Raw genomic sequence first — 27,434 nt, 5'->3', positions numbered from 1 at the left:
TAGAAAGGAGTCCATTAAGGCCTTTGAGACTCTCAAGGATGCATTTGTTTCTTCTCCTGTGTTGGCACATCCTGATCCTATGTTGCCTTTTATCCTACAATAAGTCTTCTTCTGAGACTGGAGTTGACGCCCTTCTCTCTCAACATCCTAACTCTGAGAGCACTATGCATCCGATTGGCTACTTTTCCAAGAAATTGGCACCTTCTGAGTGCAATTATGAGATTGGTGACAGAGAGAGAGCTGTTGGTGATCATTTTAGCCTTGAAAGAATGGAGACATCTCCTTGAAGGTACCACTGTGCCGGTTCTTATTCTTACTGACCATAAGAATCTCACTCTCTCCCAGAAGGGCGCGATGGGCTCTTTTCTTGTCCAGCTTTAGTTACATTGTCTCGTTCTTACCCGGTACTAAGAATGTAAGGGCTGATGCCTTGTCACGACAATTTTCGGTTCGGGTTCCTATGTTTCCTCCTGATCGTATATTGGCTACGGTTCGCACCGGTCTTCTCCTTTTGGAATTCTTGCTGCTCAGGTCCATGTCCTCCTGAGAAACCTTGTGACCGCTGCTTTGTCTCAGAGAGTGTCCATACTGCTGTGCTCCAGACTTAACCTTACCATTCTCCCAAGGCAGCTGGCCATCCTGGGAAGAATCAACTCATTTGGGCCATTTCTCAACAATTCTGGTGGCCTAGTCTATGGGCTGATGTTACTGCCTTCATAGCTGCCTGTTCCATGTGTGCTCAGAGTAAGACTCCACGACTCCTTCCAGTGGGTCGCCTACAACCCATACCCAACGGAGAGAGGCCCTGGACTCGCCTGTTTATGGATTTCATTGTGGAGTTGCCCAACTCCCAAGGCAACACTATCCTTATGGTGGTTGACCGGTTCTCAAAGATGTGTCATTGTATTCCACTTAAGAAGTTGCCTACCTCTAAGGAACTGGCTTCCATTTTTGCTCGGGTGGTCTTTCGCTTAAGTGGGCTACCCAAGGTGATTGTCTCGGACGGGGCAATGAGTTTGTCTCCCGGTTCTGGCGAACTGTTGGGAATCCAGCTTGCGTTCTCTACTGCGTATCACCCGCAGCCTAATGGGGCTGTAGAGCGAGCCGATCAGTCCTTGGAGCAAGTCCTACGTTGCTATATTTTCTGACCACCAAAACAACTGGTCAGACCTATTACCATGGGCAGAGTTTGCTCACAACAGTCCCTTGAATTCTGCCTCCCGATTGTCTCCATTTATGGTGAATTATGGTTTCCAACCTTCCATGTTGCCTAACTCATTTGTTCCGCAGAGTATTCCTGCGTTAGAGGAGCATCTCCGTGGACTTCGATCCACATGGGTGCAAGTCCAGAAGGCTTTGCGTCATGCTAATGATAGGTACAGACGCCTGCCTGCGCCTTCCTACCAGGTTGGGGACAGGGTCTGGCTGTCACCTTGCAACCTCCGGATTCGTCTACCCTCACTGAAGTTTGCACCTCGGTTTATTGGGCCTTTCCATATCCTTCGCAGGATTAACCCAGTGGCTTACTCGTTGGACCTTCCTCCTAGTATGCGCATCTCAAATGTGTATCATGTCTCCTTATTGAAACCGTTGGTCTGTAACCGATTTACCACCTCAGTGCCACGTCCTCACCCTATTCAGGTTGAGAACTATGAGGTACAATCCATTGTTGACTCCCGTAGGTTCCGTGGGCGCGTACAGTACCTGGTGTATTGGAAGGGGTACGGTCCGGAGGAACGCTCCTGGGTTTCATCCTCGGACGTACATGCCCCTGTCGTCCTCAGAGTTCCATAGACTGTTTCACCTCAAGCCCGGTGGCCCTCCGAGGGAGAGGGGTCATTGAGGAGGGGGTACTGGAAGGCAGGAAGTTTAAATTCCATCTGTAGAGCATGGGATGAGCATAGTTTGCCATCCCTAAATATTTTGGTCATATGAGTAATCCTGTACTGTTGCCATCTCGTGCCATATTGTAATTTCTCCAACTCCAAGTACCCCTTGTTTCCCCATATGGGGCTAAACTTGGTGAATCCCTCAACCCAGGGCTTGACAAATTTTGCTTAAAATCTAGGAGCCAGCTGAAAAAGTTAGGAGCCAGTTATTTAAATCCTCTGCCCAGTGCCCAGAACTGCATGTCTGGGGCATCGGACAATAAGAATTGCTCATGCCTGATGCCAAGAGAAAAAAGGACAATATTTAAAAATCTTAAAAAAATCTACTTTTGTTTTGTTATAAGATTTTGCAAATAAGTTCTTTTCTTTCTTTCTTTCTTTCTTTCTTTCTTTCTTTCTTTCTTTCTTTCTTTCTTTCTTTCTTTCTTTCTTTCTTTCTTTCTTTCTTTCTTTCTTTCTTTCTTTCTTTCTTTCTTTCTTTCTTTCTTTCTTTCTTTCTTTCTTTCTTTCTTTCTTTCTTTCTTTCTTTCTTTCTTTCTTTCTTTCTTTCTTTCTCCTTCACTGATGTTGGAAAGCTGTGTCCCGCCCACCCCGACATTCAGCCTCAATTTTGACAACTCCCCTCTACATACAGTTTTACACACTGCGGCGCTGCTCTGCCAACAGTGTGTGGAGAAGGGAGGAGGATGTGAGTGGCTGCTGAGCTGCTCTCTTCCTGCTCCATCCCGACTACCAGACAGTGCTCTGTGTCTGGAGGTACCAGACAACAAACGGGTGAAAATCCTCTGAGTCGCCGGTCTCCTGGCCTGAAAAAATTCTCTCATTTACATCCAACCACACAGAGGCCTCAGCTGCCTTTTCAAAGAAGTGGGTCTGGCCTCTTGCACTGATACAGAGTCTCGCCGGCTATAGCATAGCATAAGGCGTCTAATTTCTGCAGCCTTTTCTTGACCCCAGTGAAACCGGCTATTCTTTTCTGTACATCCGATAAAAAATCAGGATAGAATGAGATATGAGCCCCATTTAAACTGGACTTTTTGCCTCTCCTGGGCCAAGAGCATGATCTCTATATCCTCGTAATGTAGCATTCATGCCACTATGGGACAAGGGGGTGTCCTGGATGCAGGGGCCTTAGGGAGACTCTGTGAGCTCCTTTCTACAGCATATAGTGGTGTAAATGCCTCCTTTCCAAACACCTCCAGTAGCCTTCTCTCCACAGTCAGTGGGGTCTCTACCCTCCAGTTTCTCAGGGAGACCCACAATACGTACAATATTTGGTCTCATTCTGTTTTCAAGGTCCTCAACACATTGAGCAACAGCTGCAACCATCTTAGTATTATATTGAGTCTCTGATCAGAGGGGGAAGCTTATCTTCCATGTAACTGATCCTACTTTCAGCAGCAGTGGTTCATTCTCTGATCTTTTGCAGATCCTGTCTTACCAGGGGCACTTCCTCCTTTAGACCACCAAAGCATTCTTGCAGTGTATTAACTGAGACAGTACATTTATTAACTGCTCTCAGGATCTCCGCTAGTGTAGGCTGTGCAGTGTCCTCCTCCCCACTGTTATCGTCCAACTCCTTTGACTGTGCTTCCATTAGATTTGCATTTACCTTCCTCTGCATGCATTTGTTCCTTAGCTTCCCCCTTAGGCTTACCCCCCTCCCCCTCCTCAGCTGAGTCAGTAATATTCATGGATCCTGCTAGCTTCTGGGCATAATAATGAATGTCTTTAGTGGGGGGGGGGGGGGGTATTCTTGGGGGTTTACACTCAGCTTCTTTAAGTTTCCCAGCAATACGTGGTCTGCGCTGCTGGAGACCTGCCACAGCTCAATTTTGCAGCTCCGGACGATGTACATCCTCCTTGCTCTTTCCCCTCGGAACCATCATGGATCCGTTCAAACAGAGTGACACAGCAGGGTCTCACTAGGTGCAGGAGTCGTCCAATAGCTGGGAAACTGCAGTTTGGCTGGGAACAGGATCAATTCAGGGTAACCTGCGATAGCTCTGTGAGGAAGCTGCTACTCACATGATGTCCAGGCCACCCCCCCCAGCTTTAGTTTATTAATATCTTCCTCTACCATACTTTTAAAAACCTCTAGACTTTCATTATTGTTTGTCTTGGGGTTGAATGTGGAGTTGTTCCTTGGTTGAGAATGTTTACATTGTGTACTACTTGTTTTTGTTTGTCCCTCCTTTTTAGAGGCAAAGAATTTCTTTATTTTTCTGATACATTTTTGTAAGTCTATATACACTTCAAATGTATCCAGATCTTTGGTGCAAATTTCAAACCTAAGTTTAGTACCTTCATTTCTGTCTCGTTGAAAATAACATTTTTTTAAATTAAAAATTCCACTCCCTAATATTCTCACCACCTTTTTCTTTGTCCCTCCTCGTTTGCCTCTGGCCTGTTTTTTCTTACCCATCTTTGGGGTCTCTGGGGTTCCACTCATCTGTTGTCCCATTGGTGTCTCTTATTCCCAATTGACCTCTCTCTGTCCCATATGTCCAGGTCTTTGAGGCCTCCATGTATTTTGCCACCCATTATTTCTTGGGGGCCCCCAATTCTGATTCCTAGGAGGGGGTCTGTGTGTTCTGAAACCTCCCCTTGGTCTTGGTGGTCATCCTCTGTGTCCCCTGGAAAAAAAAAATCTCTCCTGTAATGAGGTTCCCTATATGGGGAATCCTGATATGCTTATAATTCTGCCTGCCATTTGTAAACATGTTGGTTTCTGTAGTCTCTATGAAATGTTTTCTGTTTCTTTTGTTGCATTTCCTTGTCATGTTTTTTAACTGCTTCCTGGCGACTGTTTTTCTTTATATTCTTAGGAGTAGCTGCCCCTTTATTAGGAGTACTTCTGCTTCAATGTGTTTTATCTTGAACTGTCTTCTAATAACAATTTTATGTAACTGGTCTATTTCACTTTGATTAAAGAATCTATACCATTCTTCCATTAGACCTTTTATCATTGACTCCTTTTTGTGATTTTTCTTCTTTTTTTTTTTTTTTTCCTGCGATATACATCTCCAATGTGGCTACATCCCACCACACCCTTAGCTGCTTTTTCCATACTGTGTCTCAGTTGTTTAAACAGGCTATCCATACCTTGTTTTTTACAACATTTTCCTGGTTAAATACTTCCACTAGGTTCACACTTCTACTGTTTATATATTTAAAAATGTAGCCAGAGCCAGAAATGGTTTAGATCAAATAATATTCATGTGTTCGAATGGCCCAAAGTCCTGACCTAAATCCAATTGAGAATCTGTGGCAAGACTTACATTTCTGTTCACAGATGCTCTCTATCCAATCTGACAGAGCTTGAGCTATTTTGAGAAGAAGAATGGGCAAAAAAAATCTCTCTAGACACATACCTAAAAGACTTGCAGCTGTAATTGCAGCAAAATGTAGTTCAAAGTATTGACTTGGGGGGCTGAATACAAATGCACACCACAAAGTTTGAAAACCATTTATAATTTTCCTCCCACTTCACAAATATGTGGCACTTTTGTGTTTTGGTATATCGCATAAAATCCAAATAAAATGCATTTACGTTTTTGGTTGTAACATGAAAAAATGTGGAAAATTTCAAGGGGTGTGAATACTTTTTCAATGCACTGTAAATGTTTTTAGAATTGAAAAAAATATACAGCATTAAAAAAGAGAAAAATCCCAGGATTTTATGACATGTAATCTTTATACCGTATCTACATTAACTGTGGATGCTTTAAAATGATCTCTGGTCAAAGTGGAAAGTGAGCATATTTTGCTTCCTTTTTTAAATGCATAGGAAAAAAAATATGATTGAAAGGGAAAAACTGCCAAAAGCCCCAATAAAAAATAGTATAATTTCAGTATTAAAAGTAAATAAATGAGCTGAAGTCTTAAAAGAAACACATGTCCATGCAACTCGGAGTGACAGTGTCCTACAAAGACCGCCTTCCCCTACCTCCCCCTGCCAACCACTTAGGGCCTATGTTGACTGGCTTTTTGTGTGCTACAGATAGGGTTTGCATTCCCTTTACAGATCTATGTGATTTACAAATCTTGTTTTATGCAGGTCAAATGCAGTTGTCAATGACACATCTCCAGGATGTAACAGAGCAGTATTCTTTGTTTCTAAATGAATGATGAACGCAAACTAAGAACTTTTGGTTTTAAACTATATTTTTCCATTAACAAGCATTTATGGTTTTGTAGGTTCTTCTTGTCCAGGGTTATTTAGCAAAGTCTGGCTGGGGCTTTCCTAAGGGGAAAGTGAATAAAGAGGAGGCTCCACATGACTGTGCTGCAAGAGAGGTATGTTTCTCTCATCCATAAAACTTCTACACAAATATATCTCATGAGCTCACCTGAAACATTAGGGGCCGCGCTTACAGTGTAAAGCATTATTCCAAGAAACAAGAAAATAATTCCATAAGCTCAGTTGGATGCTGGAATTATCCTAATATGAAAAATTATGTGTGTATACCAGGGGTTGACAAATTTGCTTGGAATCTAGGAGCCAGCTAAAAAAGTTAGGAGCCAGGTCCGTGACGGCGATCTGGACCTGTCCCTGGCCTGACATGGAGACGAGTGAGGGGAAGATAGCCCCCAGCCCCCCACATATGAGATCACCTCTCATTGGACACACCGCTCGAGTGCTAAATGGCCGCTGTGATTGGTCATTTAGCATGATCTGTGATTGGCTGTATCCAAGGGACACGGCCAACACAGAACTTCCCCGATGCTCGCCCATGGCGGCGTGCAGAGGGGAAGTAAACAGGAGGATGTCTAGGGACGCCCTCCCGGCAATTGGTGTCCGCGCTGTAGACATCTTTCGTCTATAGCGCGGGCACGAAGTGGTTAACAAAAGAATGTGACTATTATTTCCGACATATTCCCGCTCATTTACTGCCATTTCCCTGCTAAGGGTTAGATCAGGTCCGCCTGAAAAACTGACAGGTGAACCTGATCAGACAGCCCTTGTGGGTCAAGGGGTCAAGCAGGGAGGATTACAAATAATATTTTTTTTTTCCTTTAATTAAAATAATTTTTTTTTTTTACTTTTTACAAAAAAAAAAAAAAAAAAAAAATATATATATATATATATATATATATATATATATATATATATAATTAAATTAATAAATTTAATATATATATATAATATAATGAGAAGCCATTTACCAGCCACCACACACTGTTGGGCAAAAAACAGGCAGGGGAGCTTCACTCCATTAGGAATTAGCATTATTGGAATAGGGTGTAATTTCTACATCCACCACAAGATGGCGCCAGACTACCGAAAGATTTTAGAAGGCCGCAAAGCCGCGGCCTCAATTACTGGCCGGCGCGGCCCGATGGAATTGCGCGGCGGAGTTCGGGGTCCAAATGGAGACAGGATACCCCAGCAGCGTTGCCCCAGTCGCCAGGACACGAAATCTAGGCGCAAATGCGACCTGGCGACCGGGATTTGTCGAGCCCTGGTGTATACTATTGCACTACCAAGTAATTTTCCCAGCAGTTACTTAAAGCGGAGTTCCACCCAAAAGAACTTCCTCTTTAAGCACCCCCCCCTTACATGCCACATTTGGCATGTAATTTTTTTTGGGGGGAGGGGGAGTGGGTGACTACTTTAGAGAGGGGATTCCTGTCCCTCTTCCTGCCTACGGGCCGGCTAGGCGACTCCTCCTCTCCCCTAGGCGTTCCCTCCCTCTCGGCAATCTTCTGGGACGCGTGACAGGTCCCACAAGATTGCCTGTCCACTGGAAGAGTGCAGCGCAACTCGCGCATGCGCAGGCAGTGCACGCCCTGCTGTGAAGCCACAAGTTGTCATGGCCGGGTGCCCATAGTTCCAATGGATGTGCCAAGGAAAGAGAGAGGAGCGGGGCTCTATGCAGCCGCATTGCTGTACCATGGAACAGGTAAGTGTCTGTTTATTAAAAGTCCGCAGCTAAACTTTTTGTAGCTGCCGAATTTGAATAATAAAAAAAAAAAGCCTGGAACTCTGCTTTAAAAGCTTATGTAAAGAGGTGGGAGAGGGGGCACAGACAGTAATTAGGTACTCCCAGGAGAGGAGGGGTCTATGCTAAGGAATTGACTCAATTTTGTAGTACATTCATGGGCACATTGCAAGCGAAAAAATATGAAAAAGAGAAACGCTGCAAGGAAGCTTTTAGAAAATTTAAATGTTCTATGTCTTTTTATATGCATTTTTTTAAGTTGGTGACAGGTCTCTTTAAATGTTGGTGCAGACTGAAAGTAGTTTTTAGAAGCATTGACACATAGCACATCTGATAGTTATGCCTGAAAACAACAACCAATATTTAGTTATTAAGCTGGCAACACTAGTTACAATCTCTGATCACACAATTTTCTTAAGATTTTTATAACAACTGTGTATTACGAGGATTCGGTTTTACCCTAAAAGATGGGGAATGTAGCAGAAAAATGTATTCAAATTAAAAGACTTGTGTACTTGGTTCTGAATTTCATACTTGTTGTACGATTGATGCAATAGAATGTGTTTTCCATCCGACAGAATGCTGGTTTATCAAATTCTGATCTGTTTCAGGTGCTTGAAGAGACGGGCTTTGATATCAAAGATCGCATGTGCAATACTGATTATATTGAGCTGAAGATCAATGATCAGTTGGCTCGTTTGTATATCATTCCTGGAGTCCCAAAAGACACAAAATTTAACCCAAAAACAAGGAGAGAAATAAGAGTAAGTTGCTTGATACTTTATTAGAACAATTAGATTAACTTGCTGACCAGATTTAGCTGTGTGTACTAATTGACATAATAAACATGAATAAAAGATGAAATATTAGGTGCCGCACAGGACTTAGGAAATAGGGATGGGGGGAAATTACATGTTTATAGGTTTAGAACAGCAGTCCCAAACCTTTTTGGTACCAGGGTCCAGTTTTGTGGCAGACAATATTTCCAGAGCCCGGGGGTATGGACTGGATATTCAGAGTCTGTCCTTGGTCCCCCTTAACACCACAACCCCCCTTTACAGTGTCCACCATCCCCCTTTACATCACAGTTCCCCCTTTAAAGCAGTCCCACCGTGTCCTCCATTTCCTTTCACAGCAGGGCCCCCCTTTACATTACAGTTCTCCTTTACATTACAGTGCCCTTTACATGAATGTAATGGGGGCTGCACTGTAAAGGAGCATTGTGATGTACTGGGAGGCTGCACTTTAAAGGGGCACTGTAATGACTGCAATGTCCCTTTTTACAGTGCAGTCCCCTTTTATATCACTGTGTTCCTTGCAATCACAGCCCCCCTGTTACAGTGCCCCTTGCAGTCATGCCCCCCTTTCCTCCCTATCTGCCCATCACAGTGCCCCATTTTAGTCTCTGCCTCCCCTGCACAGTCCTACCTGTGGCAGGGTATAGGCAGTTTTTACCCATGTGTCATCTTCTGGGCCCCCGCCCCAGCTGCCGATGTCAGCAGAGCAGGGGATGGAAGGAGCTGGAGATTTGGATGGAAGGTGGGAGCTGCCAAAACTTATGTCAACAAGTGGGCGATTGCCTGCTCGTAATATGAAACACTCCCGCTCTCCAGAACAGATCTCCAGCTCCTCCTTCTCCCTGCCTTGCTGATAGGATGACACCGACAGCAGTAGACCTGGGAGAAGAGACACGGGCTCAGTGGCACAGCAGAAGGTGAGTGGCAACTGCGGTCTGTGATAGTCCTGTCGGTACCACAGTCACTTCCCACTGCCTGGCCCGGCCAGCAACAGGCCACAGACTGGTACCGATCCATGGCCAGGGGGTTGGGCACCACCCTGGTTTAGGACACGGATCACACATTTTTGAAGTATGTGGTAGTTTATTTTATTTCTTTTTACAAACTTTTGCTTGTTTACATCTTTCTCACCTGAAAGGAGGGAAAGATGCAATGTATCTTTCTCCTGGAGAAAGAAAACACGGGCAGGCTGCACAGTGACTGGTCACTGTGATAGGCAATCTGAGGCCCTCACCGGCATCATCAGGTGACTGGGAGTCCTGGATTACCATCATTCACACAAGACCCCAGGACTCGCGGTGAGAGCCTAATCTCTGTGCTGGGAGCTGCACTGTGATGTAACGGGCCTGCATTGTTAAGGGTGTACTGTGATGTAAAGGGGACTGCATTGTAATGATTGCAGTGTCTCTTTACAGAACAGCCCTCTTTGTTTTACAGTATCCCTTGCAATCACAGCCCACCATCACAGTGCCCCTTGCAGTCATGCCCCCCTTCCCTTTCTCACTGCCCATCACAGTGCCCTATTTCAGTCTCTGCCTCCCCTGCAAAGATCTATCTGTGGCAGGGTAGAGGCAGTTTTCAGCCGTGTGTCTAAGCCAAGTAGCAGTAACTTTTTAGAGTTGCACAGCTGTTCTGTTAAAAAAATAAAATAAAAAAGAAATTATTAGAATCTAGCAGAAATTGCTCTGTGAAGACCTCCCTAAAAGGTTGTTCTTTTCTTGTAGAACATTGAATGGTTTCCAATTGAAAAACTGCCTTGCCATAAGAATGACATGACTCCCAAATCAAAATTAGGATTAGCTCCTAACAAGTTCTTTATGGTCATTCCATTTATAAGGCAAGTATTGAACACTATTTTGTCAGTTGTGGTTACTTTATTTACATTATGTAGTCAATTTAGACTAAAGATTCATACTTACACAAATTATTTTACAGACCATTAAGAGATTGGCTTCAACGGAGACTGGGTGACTCCTCTGACAGTGATAATGGACTTGTTTCAGCTGGAAGCACACCATCCAAACCTAATGGGGAAAAATCTAAGTAAGTCATTACAGTTGTACTAATTTTTATTTTCTTTGTTTAATATATTTGAGTTAAACAGGCCCTGCCTCCCGGAAGTAGGTAAGAGGACCTGTCAAAGGTAGCTGTCCCCCCCCCCCCCCCAAAATGTGGCACGGGGGGGGGGGGGGAGACAAACATGGGTGAAACTCCGCTTTAAACCACTCTATATGCACCCAATATTGTAGAACATAAAAAACTTCTACCACCTAATCAACATTGGCATAAATGAGATTGTTTCCATGTGCCAGTAGAAGAGAGAAAAGTTGGATTAACATCTAGCGTTCTCCAATAATGTAGAATTGAAACCTTTTTCATTCAATAAGTTGGACATGCATGTGTGAGGCCGACGGCGTCCATGTTTTTTCAAATTGCTTATTCTTGTCATTTATTACTCTCGCTAACTTCTCATAAATCATGATCCACAACATTCCATGCTCCTGCTATTGTCAATTTTGCTGTTAAAAAAATAAGAGGCAAGTCTGTGCTCTACGATTTAATATTGGGGATCAGTTCATTCAGTAAAGCATACTGAGGCTGTTGGTTTACAGCTTTGCCTAAGACTCAATGGAGTAATGAAAATACTGTCTGATTTTGAGGCCGCTCCCACTAATTATGATACACAGTGCCCCTCATTTTTTGATTGAAAATGTATACATTATTTTGAAAGAAAATGTACAAAAAACAAGTACTTTGAACAGGCTACATTACACTCTGTACTGCGACGCAGCGCATAAATACACTACATAACAATACAGTTTCCAAGCATACAAATAAATTACATTCATCCTGCGGTATGATGCCTGATGTGTTGCGCAGAGTAATAATACCCCGAAAACATCACATCATGCATGAGGCCGCATTACCCTGAAAGCATTACATGTCAAAAAATCAAGTCGTACTGTCAGTCAAGTCAAATCAAATCAAATGGCATTTCAATGAGCGACAGGTGTGATGGGGGGGGGGGGAGAGAAGGTGGGGTAGGGAGGGGAAAAAAGAGTTCACAGGCCCGAAGCTTTATTGAACTGCCAAAGGATACATAGTGGTGGGGGGGGAAGGGGAAATCTTCAGACCTCCTCTTCCTCCTTAAAGTCCATCAAGTGATAGTCTCTGAGCAGACTGCGAATCAATCTGCGACAGTCCTCGATGGACATCCTCTCCCTCTGGTGGATGAGGCGCTTTCTGGCACACCAAACAGCGTCCTTAAAGCAACACAGCACCCGCCAGGCACTATCAATGTCCTCCTGTGAATGAGTTCCACAATAGAGTCCATTCAACACACCAAAGTGTGATAGCAGTCTGTGGAACAAAGTCTTTGAGATCAGGTTCCCGAGCCCTCAACAGGCCCTGTGCAAAGGGACACTCCCAGAAAACATGCAGAGCAGTTTCCTCTTGGATGATGCAAAAGGGGCAGTGTCTGTATCTGCACAAGTTTCTGGCATGCATGAATGTCCTGAGTGGCAACCCCCCTTGGATTACCATCCATGCCAGATCTTTGTGCCTGTTGGTGAGTCTCTTTGAAGAAACATTCCTCCAGACCACTTTACAAGTGGCTGAAGGGAGGCCTGGAACAGTCTCAACAATGTCCGATGCTCTAATCAACTTGTGGATAGTTTGTGGCTTCCACAAGTCGGGCTTCACTCCATATAGCCCCAGCTCCTTAATAAACTTGAAAGTGTCCAAGTAGTACCAAGGAGTGTCCCAGTTGTAGGGGATGGAGCTGTCCCATTTGTCCCATCCAAGGGACCTCCAAAGAGGCAGGAGGAAAAAACGGGACATGGAGTTACCACCAGAGTCTATAGTTCTGTCCACCAAAGTTCTGCGGATGCAGCTACAGGCAAAGAACACCCTCAGAGTGGCGATGTCGGGTACGCCCTTACCGCCCTTGAGGGGTTCCTTAAACATAACCGCACGCCCCTCATGGCACAGCTGCAAAAACATAGCAGGGGCGTGTCCGACTACATCTTAGCCAGGGAGGTGGAGACAAGGTACCAACTCGTAGGTAATTTTCTTCAGTAAGGGAGATATTCACAATGCCTCGAAAGGAGAGGTTAAAGTGGGCATGTCATATCTCCAGGGTTGAGTCAGTTGACAAGTCCCTGTTCCATTCCTCCATATAAGATCCTTTTATTGGGGAAAGCAGCCACAGACCATGGATTAGAGAGACCCTCCCTCTCTACCTTTTATCCTTATTACACCATTTTTGGTATAGGGAAAGCAAAGGAGTTTCTGTCGCTTCCAGGCATAGACATTTCAAGAAATGGCAAATTTGGGGGGAATGGAAAATTTCAGAGTGTGGTGTATCAAGCTTGGACATACAATGGGCCAGGGTTAAAGGGGTTGTAAACCCTCATGGTTTTTCACCTTAATGCATTAAGGTGAAAAACCTGTAGTGCTGCAGCCCCCCCGTTTTACTTACCTGAAAGCTGGCATCAGATCTAGCTGGTGTCTCGTGTCCTGATTGGATAGATTGATAACAGCGCAGACATTGGCTCCCACACCTGTCAATTAAATCCAATGACGTGGCGCCGGGGGGGCGGGTCCTGCATTCTGTGTGAATGGACACAGATGCAGTACTCAGGAGCGAGCCTGCATGGATGTCCACTGTAGGAGAGCCTTCTCCAACGTGAACACTCACTGCGGGGAAGAGCCACCAGTGCCACTGAGGGACCCCAGAAGAGGTAGATCGGAGCCACTCTGTGCAAAACTAACTGCTCAGTAGAGGTAAGTATGACATGTTTGTTATTAAAAAAAAAAAAGAGGGTTTACAACCCCTTAAAGAGTCCTGTTGGGGTAATATAGTGCTCTAAACTATAGAGGCCTTTTTCTAGCCACTATTTGAATGCCCTTGTGTCCATACCTGGAAGGAATTTTGTAATATTAGTGGCTGAGGGGGGACGAACTTAGAGAATACATTTTCATGAGTCTGCAGTTTATCCCATAATACAAGGGATTGTGATGGTGTCTGTGCCATAACAGAAGGAGCGGGCTTTAGGAGATTACCATATTACAAAATCAATAGTAAAAGGTTGGATAGTTTGCCTTTCCATTGATACCCAATCCGGCTTTTCAAAATTACTATAGACCACCGATAATTGTGTAAATTGCTTGGCCTGATAAAAGCCGTTTAGGGGCTTCCAACCCACCATGGGACCTGGAAGTATATAAAATCTTTGCAAATCTATGTCCTTTCTGTTCCTAAATATACTGGATTAACTTTGATTGAAAACGCATTAAGTCAGGATGGCTGACTGCTATGGGTAAAGAGCAAAAAAGATATAGGACTTTCGGTAGGATAATCATTTTAACCATATGCAGCTGCCTAGAGCTGCACAATTAATAGTTAAAAAATTGTGATCTCGATTCAACCCCTCTGACATCTCTTGCAGAGTTTGCCGATTCTTTCATATAACAAGTGCAGAGACTTATCTGCTCACTCAGCTGTCAAAAGAAAACATCCAGGCAGTCTGCCAAGTTTTTAAAATGAAACATTGTAACTAATTTCCTTCTTAGATCAAAGGGAAACTTCTGTATGTAAAGAAAATCCAGGCAGTCTGCCAAGTTTTTAAACAACCTGTAAATGCAGGAGGTTTAACCACTTAAAGTCTCTAAATCTTTTTCTGACACTTGTTTCTTAAGTTAAAATCAATATTTTTTGCTAGGAAATTACTTGGAACCCCCAAACCATTTTATATATTTTAGCAGAGACCCTAGGGAATAAAATGTCAATTGCTGATATATTTTGTATGACACTTTATTTGCCCAGTGGTCTTTCTAAACAATTTTTTGGGAAAAATACACTTCAATTAATAATAAAAAAAAATAAAAAAATACGTAAAGTTAACCCAATTTTTTTTTTTTTGTTTTAATGTGAAGGATGATGTTATGCCACGAGAATCGTGATCTATCTGATAAGAAAAAAAATCATGATTCTCATTTTAGCCAGAATTGTGCAGCTCTACAGCTGCCCTAACCATGAAAGGTCAAGTAGGGACCACTTGGTGAACTCTGTTTCCTGTCATCTAAATAGAGGCAGGTAATTAAGGTGGTATAGTTGGGGGGGTGTGAGGAGAGATGTACTCCTAAATATGGAAGTGAAACATCCTGCCAATGAAAAAGATGGTGATCTTTGAGCCTAGCAAGGACATTGAGAGGTATGTTTAACTTTAAAGGCCATAGACATTGAGAGTCACCAAAGGGATAGTTACAAATAGTAGTAGATATTATGAAAATTGCACACATTTATGCATCCTAGACTTGCACTTAACTTTCTTAATATCAGGATTGTCTCTAAGCCTGGGTTCACGCTGGATGAAGTGCAAATTTGCTGCAGATTTTACTCCACATCTAAATTGCAATCCATCCATGCAAGCCGATTGCGGAGTGTATGTTAACGACACCCCACAATCGATTTGCAAAATGCAGCGTGATTTGCAGAATCGGATTGCATGTGTGTGAACACCCATGAGATCCGACTCTGGTGCAGACAAAAAAGGATCCTGCCCCAGTTTGATGTGAATGCCGTGTGTTTTGAGCCATATAAATCCATGGCTTATATAGCACCCCAGAGACACCGCATGTAATATGCACAGGAATGTGCTGCAGTTCCTGTGCAAATTACATGCGGTGTCTCACACTGCAGCAATGTGAACCCAAGCACAATGGTATTGCTAACATTTCAATAGCAATGGGGAATATTAATGGAAAGGGTAGACATGCCTGTCGAGTTCCCCTAGTGATGGGTATGGGGTCAGACAAAGGCCCATGCAATTTAACCTAAGCTCTGGGGCTAGAGTCCCCAAAATGTGCAAAACACCAGGCTGGCCACATGCTTCCAAAATGTGGAATAAATAGATCCAAGATACCAAATCGAAGGCCTTTTGCAGATCAAGAGTTAACAAAAGGCCCTCCTGGGCAGGCACTCCATCCCACTTGGTGTGTCAAAGAGAGCCATTATCAATAGCTCTTCTGATCCGTTCAGGACCTTCCCTCCCAGGGATAACCTGACTTGCTCCCTATGGATATAAGAACTAATGAAGGAGGATAACCTCTTTGCCATCATTTTAATGAACTGCTTAAGATCATTATTCATTAAAGATATAGGTTGATTATTCTCAACTACACTCAAGTCCTTTTTGAAGCTTAGGGACCACTGAGATGTAAACTGTATTCAAAGCAGGGTCCAAAGCTTCTCCTTTCCCCAGAGCATCAAAACATTTTTGTAATATAGGCCTGGGAACCCATCATGTCCGGGGACTGAGTCAATACGAATTTGAGCTATTACTTTCAAAATTTCCCCCTACGACATGGGGACCTCTAAGACGTTCCAATGCTCTTGAGAAAGGGAGGGGATAGGAAGATCAGTAGAAGCTGGGGAACTTTTTCCTGCAGGGCGGTCTACTCACAGGTGGTATGCTGTCTATCCTTCACGCTCCCTGTATCTGTCGTGTGGCTGTGTGAGAGCTGTGGCCGCCATGTTATCTGCTGCAGCCATGGAGGGCGTGACTGGCGGGGGTTTGAGTCAGACTCTCCTCTCCGTTCCATTTGCCATCTGAGCAAGTGGGGGGTACTTGTATAAGCTCCCCACCTCCTGGAGGAGTCTGTCGGATCCCTCTGGGCATCGTCCTCAACTGTGCAATGCTGGTTGTGTGCAGCTCCTCAGCTAAGCGGCCATCTTGGAGAGCTGAACGCATGCACCCCCTGATTTAATTTTCTAATGCCAAATCCCAACTTTACACATACCCTACATATCTCATGTAATTGGCAAGGAAAACAGATTTTTCTTCTTCTTCTTTTTTTTTTTTTTTTGTACACAATTTAGGTTTTAGAGCAATTCCACTAAAACTTTGCTGTGTATTGTAGTTAGATAGTTGCCAGGCATATTTATTCATTTCGATTTTCACAGTGGCTTTGGGTGATTCCTGAGCCCGGTATTAACCTTTCTTTGGGTCAGGGTTCTGCTTTTCCTTATTTTCTAATACTTATTGACTTCAAATAGATGGGGCAGTGAGCTAAACTCATGGATCTGTGCCAGATAAAGCATGCAACCACTATAAAGTATCTCACCAGAAGAGGGGAGCAATGCTCGTTGTGTGACAGAACTTAAAGCCTAAATCCATGTTTTAGTGCACTTTAAATGGGTTGTAAACCTCAGACTTGAAATATGAACAGAGCATATCCCTCTATAGCAGTGGTTGTCAACTCCTGTCCTCAGGACCCACTAACAGGCTAGGTTTGCAAGATAACTGAAATACATCACAGGTGATATAATTTGCTGCTCAGTGATTTCAGTATTATAATCTGCAGCTCCTCAATTTAATACTTAAAATCTGTCCGTTAGTGGGTCCTGAGGACAGGAGCTGAGAACCCCAATGCATGTGCTTGTCTCAACCCAAAGCATGAAGTGTAATTTTCTGTCTCCTGCTTTGTTGCTATCACAATATTTCAATTTTGACGAGTTTTCCTGACACAAGGAAAAAATGGTGCCGTGGAGGGACCTCCAGCATATTGACCACCTCAACTCTGTTCCTGTGAGCTATGTGAAGGGGGTTCCGCCCCCTGCTTTTCAGAGCTGAGAGATCCTGTGTAAAATCTGCACTTTGAATAGGTGTAGGGGAAAGACAGATGTAGATAAACAAGTACAACTTATGTAGGATGATTTGTTTCATCTCTGTGTATCCCCAGAGGCCAGTCGCTTCACTGGGTATATGTAAGGGTTTACAACCACTTTTAAATAGTTAGTTTGGACCAAGATGGTCTTAACAAACTATTTCCGTCATCAACACATGCGGTGGCTGTCAGCACTGTATGTAGCCTCAGCTACGTACAGTATGCAGTGATGTTTTCCACAGCAGGATGGGAACTTCCCGGAACAAAATTGATTTGGACTGAATGCTGCTCTTTTCAGAGGAAGCTTTGTATTTTTTAAATTAATACAAAGCTTTCTTTGGCTGAGGTGCAGATTGTGATGTTATCCCCTGCCTCTCTAGAAAATACCAAGCTTCCTGTTAATGACTGAGCAGTGCTCATGCTGACTCGATTTTGTTCCGGCCAACCCTGTCCTGCTGCCAGGACACAGCCTGTATACTGACATAAAATTTTATTGATAGGCAACTCCTATCCTCATATTGATTAGTGGTTCCAAATTAATAACTACTGCAGTAGGGAACAGACACAAAAGATGCACTCCACATCTTTCCAAATAACTGTTTTGCTTTATTATGACACAATTGAAAGTTTTTATACACATGATTATGTAGGTATCCCATTAATATTACAATTTTACTTGTATGTTAACAAGGGCCATAACATAGGCAGGCTAATTCTAATCAGGACTCAAAAGAATGCAAACGTACTGAAAACATTATTAGTTTTGTGCGCACAGTGAGGGCAGTGTGCAATACATACAAAATGGAATACAATTATATACAGAACTTACAAATTTCCTTTACAATCTCCTCTCTTTTGATCAATTTTTTGATCAATAAACATAACTGCTCTCACCTTTTTAACCTGGAACCTCCACATGCTTGGGTCGAGATAGTCCTGGCCGAAGAGGCAAGGCTACATTGTGAAGAATATAATAGCTGAGTAGATTTTCCATTACAAAATGACTTTTGTGAAAAACAAATGATCAATGAGACATATTTACTACAACAAACCCATCAGAGAGATAGCAAAAACATTAGGTGTGGCCAAATCAACTGTTTGGAACATCCTTAAAAAGAAAGAAAGAATGCACCGGTGAGCTCAGCAACACCAAAAGACCCGGAAGACCATGGAAAACAAGGTGGATGACCAAATAATTCTTTACCTGGTGAAGAAAACACCCTTCACAGTTGGCCAGATCAAGAACACTTTCCAGGAGGTAGGTGTATGTTTGTCAAAATCAACAATCAAGAGAAGACTTCACCAGAATGAAAACAGAGGGTTCACCACAAGATGTAAACCATTGGTGAGCCTCAAAAACAGGAAGGCCAGATTAGAGTTTGCCAAACAACATCTAAAAAAGCCTTCACAGTTCTGGAACAACATCCTATGGACAGATGAGACCAAGATCAACTTGTACCAGAGTGATGGGAAGAGAAGAATATGAAGAAGGAAAGGAACTGCTCATGATCCAAAGGATACCACCTCATCAGTGAAGCATGATGGTGGTAGTGTCATGGCATGTATGGCTGCCAATGAAACTGGTTCTCTTGTATTTATTGATGATGATGTGATTCCTGACAAAAGCAGCAGGGTGAATTCTGAAGTGTTTCGGGCAATATTATCTGCTCATATTCCGCAAAATGCTTCAGAACTTATTGGAAGGTGATTCACAGTGCAGATGGACAATGACCCGAAGCATACTGCAAAAGCAACCAAAGAGTTTTTTAAGGGAAAGAAGTGGAATGTTATGCAATGGCAAAGTAAATCACCTGACCCGAATCCGATTGAGCATTCCTTTCACTTGCTGAAGACAAAACTGAATGGAAAATGCCCCAAGAACAAGCAGGAACTGAAGACAGTTGCAGTAGAGGCCCGGCAGAGCATCACCAGGGATGAAACCCAGCATCTGGTGATGTCTATGCCTGCTGGATGTCAGGCTGTAATTGACTGCAAAGGATTTGCAACCAAGTATTAAAAAGTGAAAGTTTGTATGTTTGGTCATTTGTCCCATTACTTTTGGTCCCTTAAAAAGTGGGAGGCACAAAAACAAACTGTTGTAATTCCTACACTGTTCACCTGATTTGGATGTAAACACCCTCAAATTAAAGCTTGCTCGTTTCATTTCACATCCATTGTGGTGGTGTTAAACAAGCCAAAAAGAGTAGACTTGTTGATGTCCCAATATTTATGGACCTGACTGTATATTTATATCCCTTACAATTAAAGCATTTGAACAAATAGTATTTTAGACTGTAATTCCAAGAGAGAAACAAACCAAACACAGATTTCTTAAATTTAGTTGTTTTTGCAGTGTCTGGTGTGGATCCAAGTGAGAAAAAGCCATAAATTAGTTTGTCAAAAACCTTAAAAGATCAGCAACATTCTCTGTGAGATCCGAATGAGGACTTCAGCTGCTGAGACAAAATATAAGCAAGTAACACACTCCCAAACAAAATATCATAGGGGGAGAGTCCAATACCCCTTTAGGGGCTTGATAAAATATATGCCGCGTACACAAGATCGGACTTTCCGGCAGACTATGTCCGGCGGACTGGAATCCATTGGACAGTTTGATCGTGTGGGGGCTCCAGCGGACTTTTTTATTCCCCAAAAGTCCGACGGACCTAGAAATAAAGCAGGTTTTAAATCTGTCCGTCGGACTCTGCTTTCTAGCGTGCAAAACGTTCATCTGTGTGCTAGTCTGAGGGACCAAATACGACGCAAGGGCAGCTATTGGCTACTGGCTATTGAACTTCCTTGTTTAGTCCCGTTTACGTCATCCCGTTCAAAATGAACGGACTTTCGAATGGACTTAGTCCAGTCGTGTGTGGCCAAGTCCGTTCAGAAAGTCAGTTGGGAAGACCGTCAGACCTAGTGCGTCAAAGTCTGGTCGTGTGTACGTGGGATTACTCTACTTTTTCAGCTACATTGTAGACAGTAGGGAGTGTAAAATGTAACCTCAAAACTTCTAGTAAGGACTCTCCTATAAAAATGATTTCCTCTCTGTAGATTCTGGCACTCTGTACTTACAAACTACTTCTGATAACACTTTTTACTGTGGCCTTTGGCGTAGCATTTGCCACTGGACATCCAAAAACATGTCCATACAGACAAAATCCATACTCTTAATATCCTGACTTGGACATCTGCATATATCTTTTTGTAATCTCTGGAAGGGATGTTCAGCTAAACATGGCAACCTGACTCTGAATATTTTTAGGTAAGAGATCTTGCTTTTCAGTTAGCATCTCTGAATAACTGCAACATTTTATGTTACAGAGAGAGTGAAATACTAATTGTGAAGATTTGCCTTGCCTGTATCCAACAGGAAATCAGAGGAAATCTCTACAGAGTGAGGAGAACCCCTAACTTATTTGTCACTAGAACAGGTGTTCCCACTGGAAGATTGCCCCTCATTTTCTGTTCTGGTTACAGGTTCCCTTTCTCTTCCCTCAATTTTCTAGCAACAATGATCACAGGACAATAAGGGAGGGTGAATCTCCCCCAGGCTCAGACTGCAGTAAATTACACAATGAGGTTCTAGACTTTTTCCTGCTTTAAAAAAAAAAAAAAATTGGCTTCAGATATACTTTCACTGAAAACCATATATTTACAAAAATACAGATTGTGCAACTCTGTTTTCTGAAAAATCTTTTAGGAGTTTAAATAACTAGATAAACACCAGCTTACCCTCTCCAGCAGATGGCTTTGGCAAGCATTCAAGCATAACCATCTGTTGATGCTATGTCTTTGACAAATTAGGCATTTACTTTGCATATCACTAATTCAGCACTCTCTCCCTAAACCATAAATGTATAAAATAAATACCATAATTGTGCGCTCAATAAAAAATAAATCAAGTCTTGTCAATGTCTTGTCAATGTGCATTAAAACAACCCAAAGTGAATAACCATAATTACCAGGGACCTTGAATAAACACCATAGTCTGCATGGAGTTAATAAAGATGGTACATATGCCATTAAAAAATTTAAGATATAAAAGCCCATTTTCTATTTACCTTTTAATAGGGAGAGAAACATGTCTTTCAAACACATGGTGCACAATGACCAGTGCTGAAGTAATATTATTAATTGTTGGGCTTAATAGTGCTTCTTTTACCACTCCTAGGATTACCCAGTGGCCATTTACACTCAACCACCAGATAAGACTCCTTAGTAGTAAAATGGTCCAAATGTGCTTGTTTTCAGCAGCAGTATAGATCTCCCGCTTCCCTCTCTGTGTATCCCTAATTTAGAGACGTGCTTTAAAAGAGAAGAGGCTCATCACATAAAAATCTTAATTATTAAAACCAATCAAATAAATAATACTCTTACTAGCTGCTTCAGCACTATGTATTTGATAGTATACAGATATTCAAAACAGTTGCACTTCCGGCTTCAGTGCACCTGGCCCCTCGTCCAGTGTGTTATGCCTAGAGGTTGACCGATTATCAGTATGGCCGATTATTGCGGGCCAATAGCCACATTTTTAGAAGAATCTGTATCGGTAGCAAACTATACTGATATTGGTCTCCACGGGCCGCGGCCACCTTTTTTTTTTTTTGGGCCTCAGAAGCCTGGAAGGTTTACGCCGGTGCACCTCAGGCCCAGTGTCCAGGGGCACACAATGTCCTTACGCCTCTGCTCACTGGGCCTAAACGTTCTGAGTTTGACAGTGAGTTCTAGCCTCCCCCGCTTCCCCACTGCAGTGCACCCTAAAAGAGGAGTCGGTTGGGCACAGCAGCCACCCACCCACAGCAAGATGCCAAGCCAGCCAGAAGCCACCCACCCACAGCAAGGTGCCAAGCCAGCCAGAAGCCACCCACCCACAGCAAGGTGCCAGGCCAGCCAGCATCCACCCACAGCAAGGTGCCAGGCCAGCCAGCATCCACCCACAGCAAGGTGCCAGGCCAGCCAGCATCCACCCACAGCAAGGAGCCAGGCCAGCCACCACCCACCCACAGCAAGATGCCAGGCCAGCCAACAGCCGCCCACCCACTGCAGGGCGCCAGCCAGCAAGCCCACCCACTGCAGGGCACCAGCCAGCAAGCCCACCCACTGCAGGGCACCAGCCAGCAAGCCCACCCACAGCAGGGCGCCATCCAGCCACCCACCCACAGCAGGGTGCCAGCCATTTTCAACCTTATCTGTACTCTTTCAAATTTCAATGCAGATGGATGCAGAGAGAAAAAGTAAAAGTGTGGTCTGGGACTATTTCTTATCTCCTCAACCATTCCTAGGAAAAGCAGCAGTAAGCAACCTATGCAGCAACAATGTGAGCATGGGATCAACTGCAAAAAACAAAAATATGTAAAATCTTTGGGCCCATCTAAGAGTTCATCTTGTTGAATTATATGATGAACAAAGAAAACAAACTGAATCACAAAGTGAAATACCACTATCCCAGACAACAATAAAAGATATGTTTCAGAAAAAAAGCTAAGTGGCTAAATTCAGGGGGAATATCCCAACTGCTGGGCAGAGCAATCTCAGAGATGACGTTTACTTATAACCAGCCATTTACAATGGTGTCTGACTGTGGATTTAAGCTGATGTCCATAGCTGAGCCAAGGTACCCACTGAAGAGTGAAAAGTATTACCGAACCGAAATGCTGGGAATGATTCACCAAAAGGTACTTAAGAAAGTAAAGGCTATGCTGCAACCAGAGAATGCTGGCAACTCGCTCTCATTCATGACCGACTGCTGGTCAGGACCAACAGGGTCACTAATGAGGCAAGGGTCCCATACTGGGGAGTACATTAGGGAAATGTTTCTAGGCATGCGTGAAGACTGGGGAATAAACGAAGACCGAGTGATGCTTGTGCTTCGAGACATCAGAGCAAATATGGTGAAAGGAATGAGGCTTGCTGAAATGTTAGACCTCAGTTGCATGGCATACACCCTGCAACTTGTGGTAAATGATAGTCTGTCAAGTCAGAGAGCTTTGATTGATATAATTGGCATGCTGAAGATGTGCGCAGGCCATTTCCACCATTCAGTCCTTGCCAAGCAGCGACTGAGGTGCATTCAGGCAGACCTTGCCCTACACAAAAACAACTTAATTCAGGCTGTTCCAACACGATGGAACTCAACACTTCACATGCTGCAAAGAATGCTGGAACGGAAGTCGGCTCTGCGTATCTATTCAGGTGAATATGGAGGATATTGTCAGTTAGACATTCCTCCCCTTAGAGGAAGTGACGCAAGAGGGGAGTCATTATGATTCATCTGTGTCATCTGTCACCCCATGTGTGAGCTTGCTGAAGATGCTTCTTCAAGAGAATAAAGGACCCACCACATGGCATAAAACATTCAGGCAGGTCATGAGGGATAGCCTCACCAAACGCTTTAAGAAGCATGAAGAGAATAATGTTGAGATGGCATGTATTTTGGATCCTTGATACAGGAATCGTGATTTCTCTTCTGATTATGTATTGGCCAAGGCAAAACAATGACTGACAGAAGATATTCAACACTAGGTGCAGGAGGTTCCTGCAGAAAGGTCAAGTCAGGAAGAGCAGGATTTGGCAAAAACAGACAAATGTCAAAAAAGACAATGAGCAGAAGAGAATCTTCATGGTCGAATTAATGCCATGTTCAGTATTTTATTGGGGCCTCATGCGGAGGATTCTTCTGAATCTGCATCAATAATCAGCCTGGATGATGAACTTCATCGCTCTGCCTTTTTGATTAAAAAAAATAAAAATAAAACTTGTTTATTGATAAATTGCTCATATGATACATACAATTACTGCAGTAAGAAAATAGAAACAGAAACAGTACATACAGAACATATCTTTTTGAGCATCCATAATACTGAGCAATAGCAGAAGATTTGACTATGCAATCCACTGTTTCCCTGTGGGCATCCAGTACCTCGCTATAAGTTTCCTGGCTAGATACATCAGCCCAGTGATCATATGATACACTCCTTTTGTATACATTTCCACATCGATTGCCCCAAGCAAGTACACCAGAATGTTCAGGGGAACAGGAATCTGAGCTAGTCTGGATATGCATTGGGATACCTCTGCCCAATATCGGCTGAGTTTTGGGCACTTCTAGAGCAAATGTATGAAGTCCCCCTGATGTACTTTGCATTTTGGACACAGGGAAGAGTCTCTACTTCCCCAACTATGGAGTTGCATTGGTGTTAGGCTCTGTGTAACATAAATAATTGTGACGGTTTATGAGAGGCTGAAAGGGATACCACAGGTATTGATTCCAGCGCCATCTCCCACTGATCCTCATCTATGTCTCCAATATCTTCTACCCACTTCTACATTTGAGAGAGGCATGATCCTGGACAGAGAACAACAATTCCATGTATAACTTAGAGGACATCCATCAGCAGAGGAGATGTTGATACATCTAGTGAATGGGTCTGTTGGGTATATTAAGTCACGCATTAAAGAATCTATGCGTTTGAACCATTTGTTCGAAATCCACATAGGTGAATTGTGAAACAAATATAAGAGTTGCGGGGCCCATACCATTTTTATTAGATTCACTCGTCCCACCACCAACAAGGGAAGCTTACACCAACTATTACGTTCAATTTTTTACCTGTCTAGTAGCGGGCCTAAGTTCAACCGAAGATAATCTGTTTGGACCGGGGACACTACTACCCCCAAGTATCTAAAGCTGTGTGCTATGGCAATCTGTCTTGCCCCTGCTGGTAATGGTGCCACCAGAGGGTCAATGGACATTAAGATTGATTTGGACCATTTTATGGGAAAGCCAGAGAATCCACCAAAATTGGTTAGAATACCCATCACTGTTTGCAGAGAGGCATCGGTATCACCTACGTAGATGAGCGCATCATCCACGTACAGGGATATACTGTCCTCCAGCAGACCTCTATGAAACCCCACAACCTATGGTGCATTGCGGATCAAGATGGCTAGAGGCTCTACCTCTAGAGCGAACAGCAATGGGGTTAGCAGGCAGCCCTGCGAGTACCTCTGTGCAGATTGAAGGGGGAAGAAAAATTATTCATACAGAGTCTAGCTCTGGGCCTTGAATACAAAACTTTTACCCGAGCGATAAATTTGCTCCCCAGACCAAACTTTGCCAGGATCTCCAAGAGGTAGGGCCACTCCACCCTGTCAAAAGCCTTTGCGGCATCCAGTAACAAAATGGCTCTACCCCCAGGATCATCCGACACCTGCAGGTTCAAAAACAGATGCCGAATATTATCGGCTGTAGATTGGGTAGGATAAAAACCAGACTGACCACAGGGGACCAGTCCGCCTATCATCCAAGAGAGTCTGGTGGCCAAAACTCGTGGCAGTAGCTTAACGTCCGAGTTCAATAAAGAAATCGGGGGGTATGAATCCCGCAGAAGCTTGTCTTTACCTGGCTTAGGAAGCACCACTATAATGGCCTCTTGCATACTATCGGGTAAGCAGCCCATCTCAATAGCCTCTGTGAGGGCCTGCAATAGGGATGGGGGAAGGACCTCACTATAGCGAGAGTACACCTCAGCCGGTAGACCGTCCGAGCTGGGCATTTATAATACAGGGCTGCTGCTAAAGCACCTATCGGCTCTGTCGGAATGATTGGGGAGTTCAACATATCCCTGCCAGCATTCGAAAGCTGGGGAAAGGGGCAAGTTTGTAAGAATGAGGTTAATTCAGATGGAGCATAATTTGTTTTAGAAGCATACAAGTCATCATAAAACTGATGACAGTCACTTAATATGTCAGAATTAAGAGTGCATATTTCCCCGGTAACAGTCCTGATAGCTGTGATCGTAGTAGAATCCCATAGTTCCCTAGCTACTAGAGCCAGGAGATGGCCTGTGTTTGTTTTTTTTTTTTCCCTTTCCTCGAAATAGCCCTGTTTAAAGGAAGTATCTCCTCTTTGTTGCGGACATTGGAACGGAATTATATAGAGATTGCGCCTCAGTCCAAGCTTAATAATTGTATTGGGAGGGATCAGTAACCAATACCTGTTCTCTAAAAATAAAGGAAAAAACCGCGCTCGACAACGGTGGGAAGTAAGAGAGGATAGTAATAACAGTAGCTACGGCTAAATACTAATTATATCATTAGGTTGCTGCCACCCACAAAAGAAAGAAACTCCAAAAGGTGTTTCCTCCAAGAAATAAAATAATATGATAACCAGGGTAATTGGCGCTACCTACAAGTAAAACTCCTTATATGTATGTATATCAATATATAATTCCGAATATATCATGTATTCATCTAGAAGAATATATATATAATAGAAGGAGGCATAACCCCAAAAGACTACCAATCTGCGATTTAAAATTTACAAGCTACTCAAAAGTCCCAAAAAACAACAAAGTTCCTACTAGAGATTAGTTCCTGGGATTAACAAATAATTCCAATAAGCAAAAGAAAAGGAAAAAACGAAAACCAAACAACAAACTAGAAACCAAAAGAATTTTTTGTATCTGTATCGCTAAGAGACAGTATTCCCTAAAATCGCATTAATGCCAAAGTGTGGTTTGAGTAGGCAAATTCCCAGTAAGAGGCGTATGTAAATGTGCTAGTGAACTTATTATCCCAAATATGCAAACTGTAAGTGTAAAACGCTAATATAGATACATATGAAAGAATTTTTTGCCTAAAGTCGCATTATCGCCAAGATGTGCAAAGAAACAAGTAGAAGGTGTATGTAAATGTGCTTAATGAGATTAAAAATCACAATGCAAAATTCAAATTATACAACCTATACACGCAATGTGCTAATATAAGCATATATATATATGAAAAAACAAAAATATTAATAATATATAGAAATTATGTCAAAAATATATATCAAAAAAGTGCAGGTGAAAAAAACAAAGGACAAAAAAATGTGTACAAAAAAGAAGAAAGAATATATATATAAAATATATATATATATAAAAAAGCAAAGGGTCTCTTAAATAAACAAAATAACAAAAAATACAAAAATAGTGTCCAAATTTCCAAAAAATCTCTTCAACAGTGCAATTACAGAAAGTTCAAAAGATGTGACTAAAGTGCTTCTCGTGCAATCTCCAACGTGACTTCTGTGTTCCCCCACAAGGTCCCCCACTCACCAGAAGAATACACCCCTGCAGGGGTAATTCGTCTTA

General features: G+C 43.0%; 1 protein-coding gene across 4 annotated transcripts in view; it reads left to right on the top strand.

Annotated features, from left to right (window-relative positions):
• The window catches only part of DCP2 (decapping mRNA 2), a 157,198-nt gene that overhangs the window by 31,631 nt on the left and 98,133 nt on the right, over nucleotides 1–27,434 (top strand). For all 4 annotated transcript variants that reach the window (XM_077462275.1, XM_077462276.1, XM_077462273.1 and 1 more), the window contains 4 exons: nucleotides 6,090–6,188; nucleotides 8,446–8,598; nucleotides 10,356–10,468; nucleotides 10,567–10,674. In XM_077462275.1, the coding sequence (XP_077318401.1) occupies nucleotides 6,090–6,188; nucleotides 8,446–8,598; nucleotides 10,356–10,468; nucleotides 10,567–10,674 (473 nt within the window). The remainder of the gene's footprint in view (nucleotides 1–6,089; nucleotides 6,189–8,445; nucleotides 8,599–10,355; nucleotides 10,469–10,566; nucleotides 10,675–27,434) is intronic.

The sequence above is a fragment of the Lithobates pipiens genome, unplaced genomic scaffold, assembly GCF_037356315.1.
Source record: "Lithobates pipiens isolate NorthernLeopardFrog02 unplaced genomic scaffold, aLitPip1_a1.2 Scaffold_3, whole genome shotgun sequence".
NCBI classification, from domain to species: Eukaryota; Metazoa; Chordata; class Amphibia; order Anura; family Ranidae; genus Lithobates; species Lithobates pipiens.
This window is presented reverse-complemented; position numbering and strand designations above follow the sequence as displayed.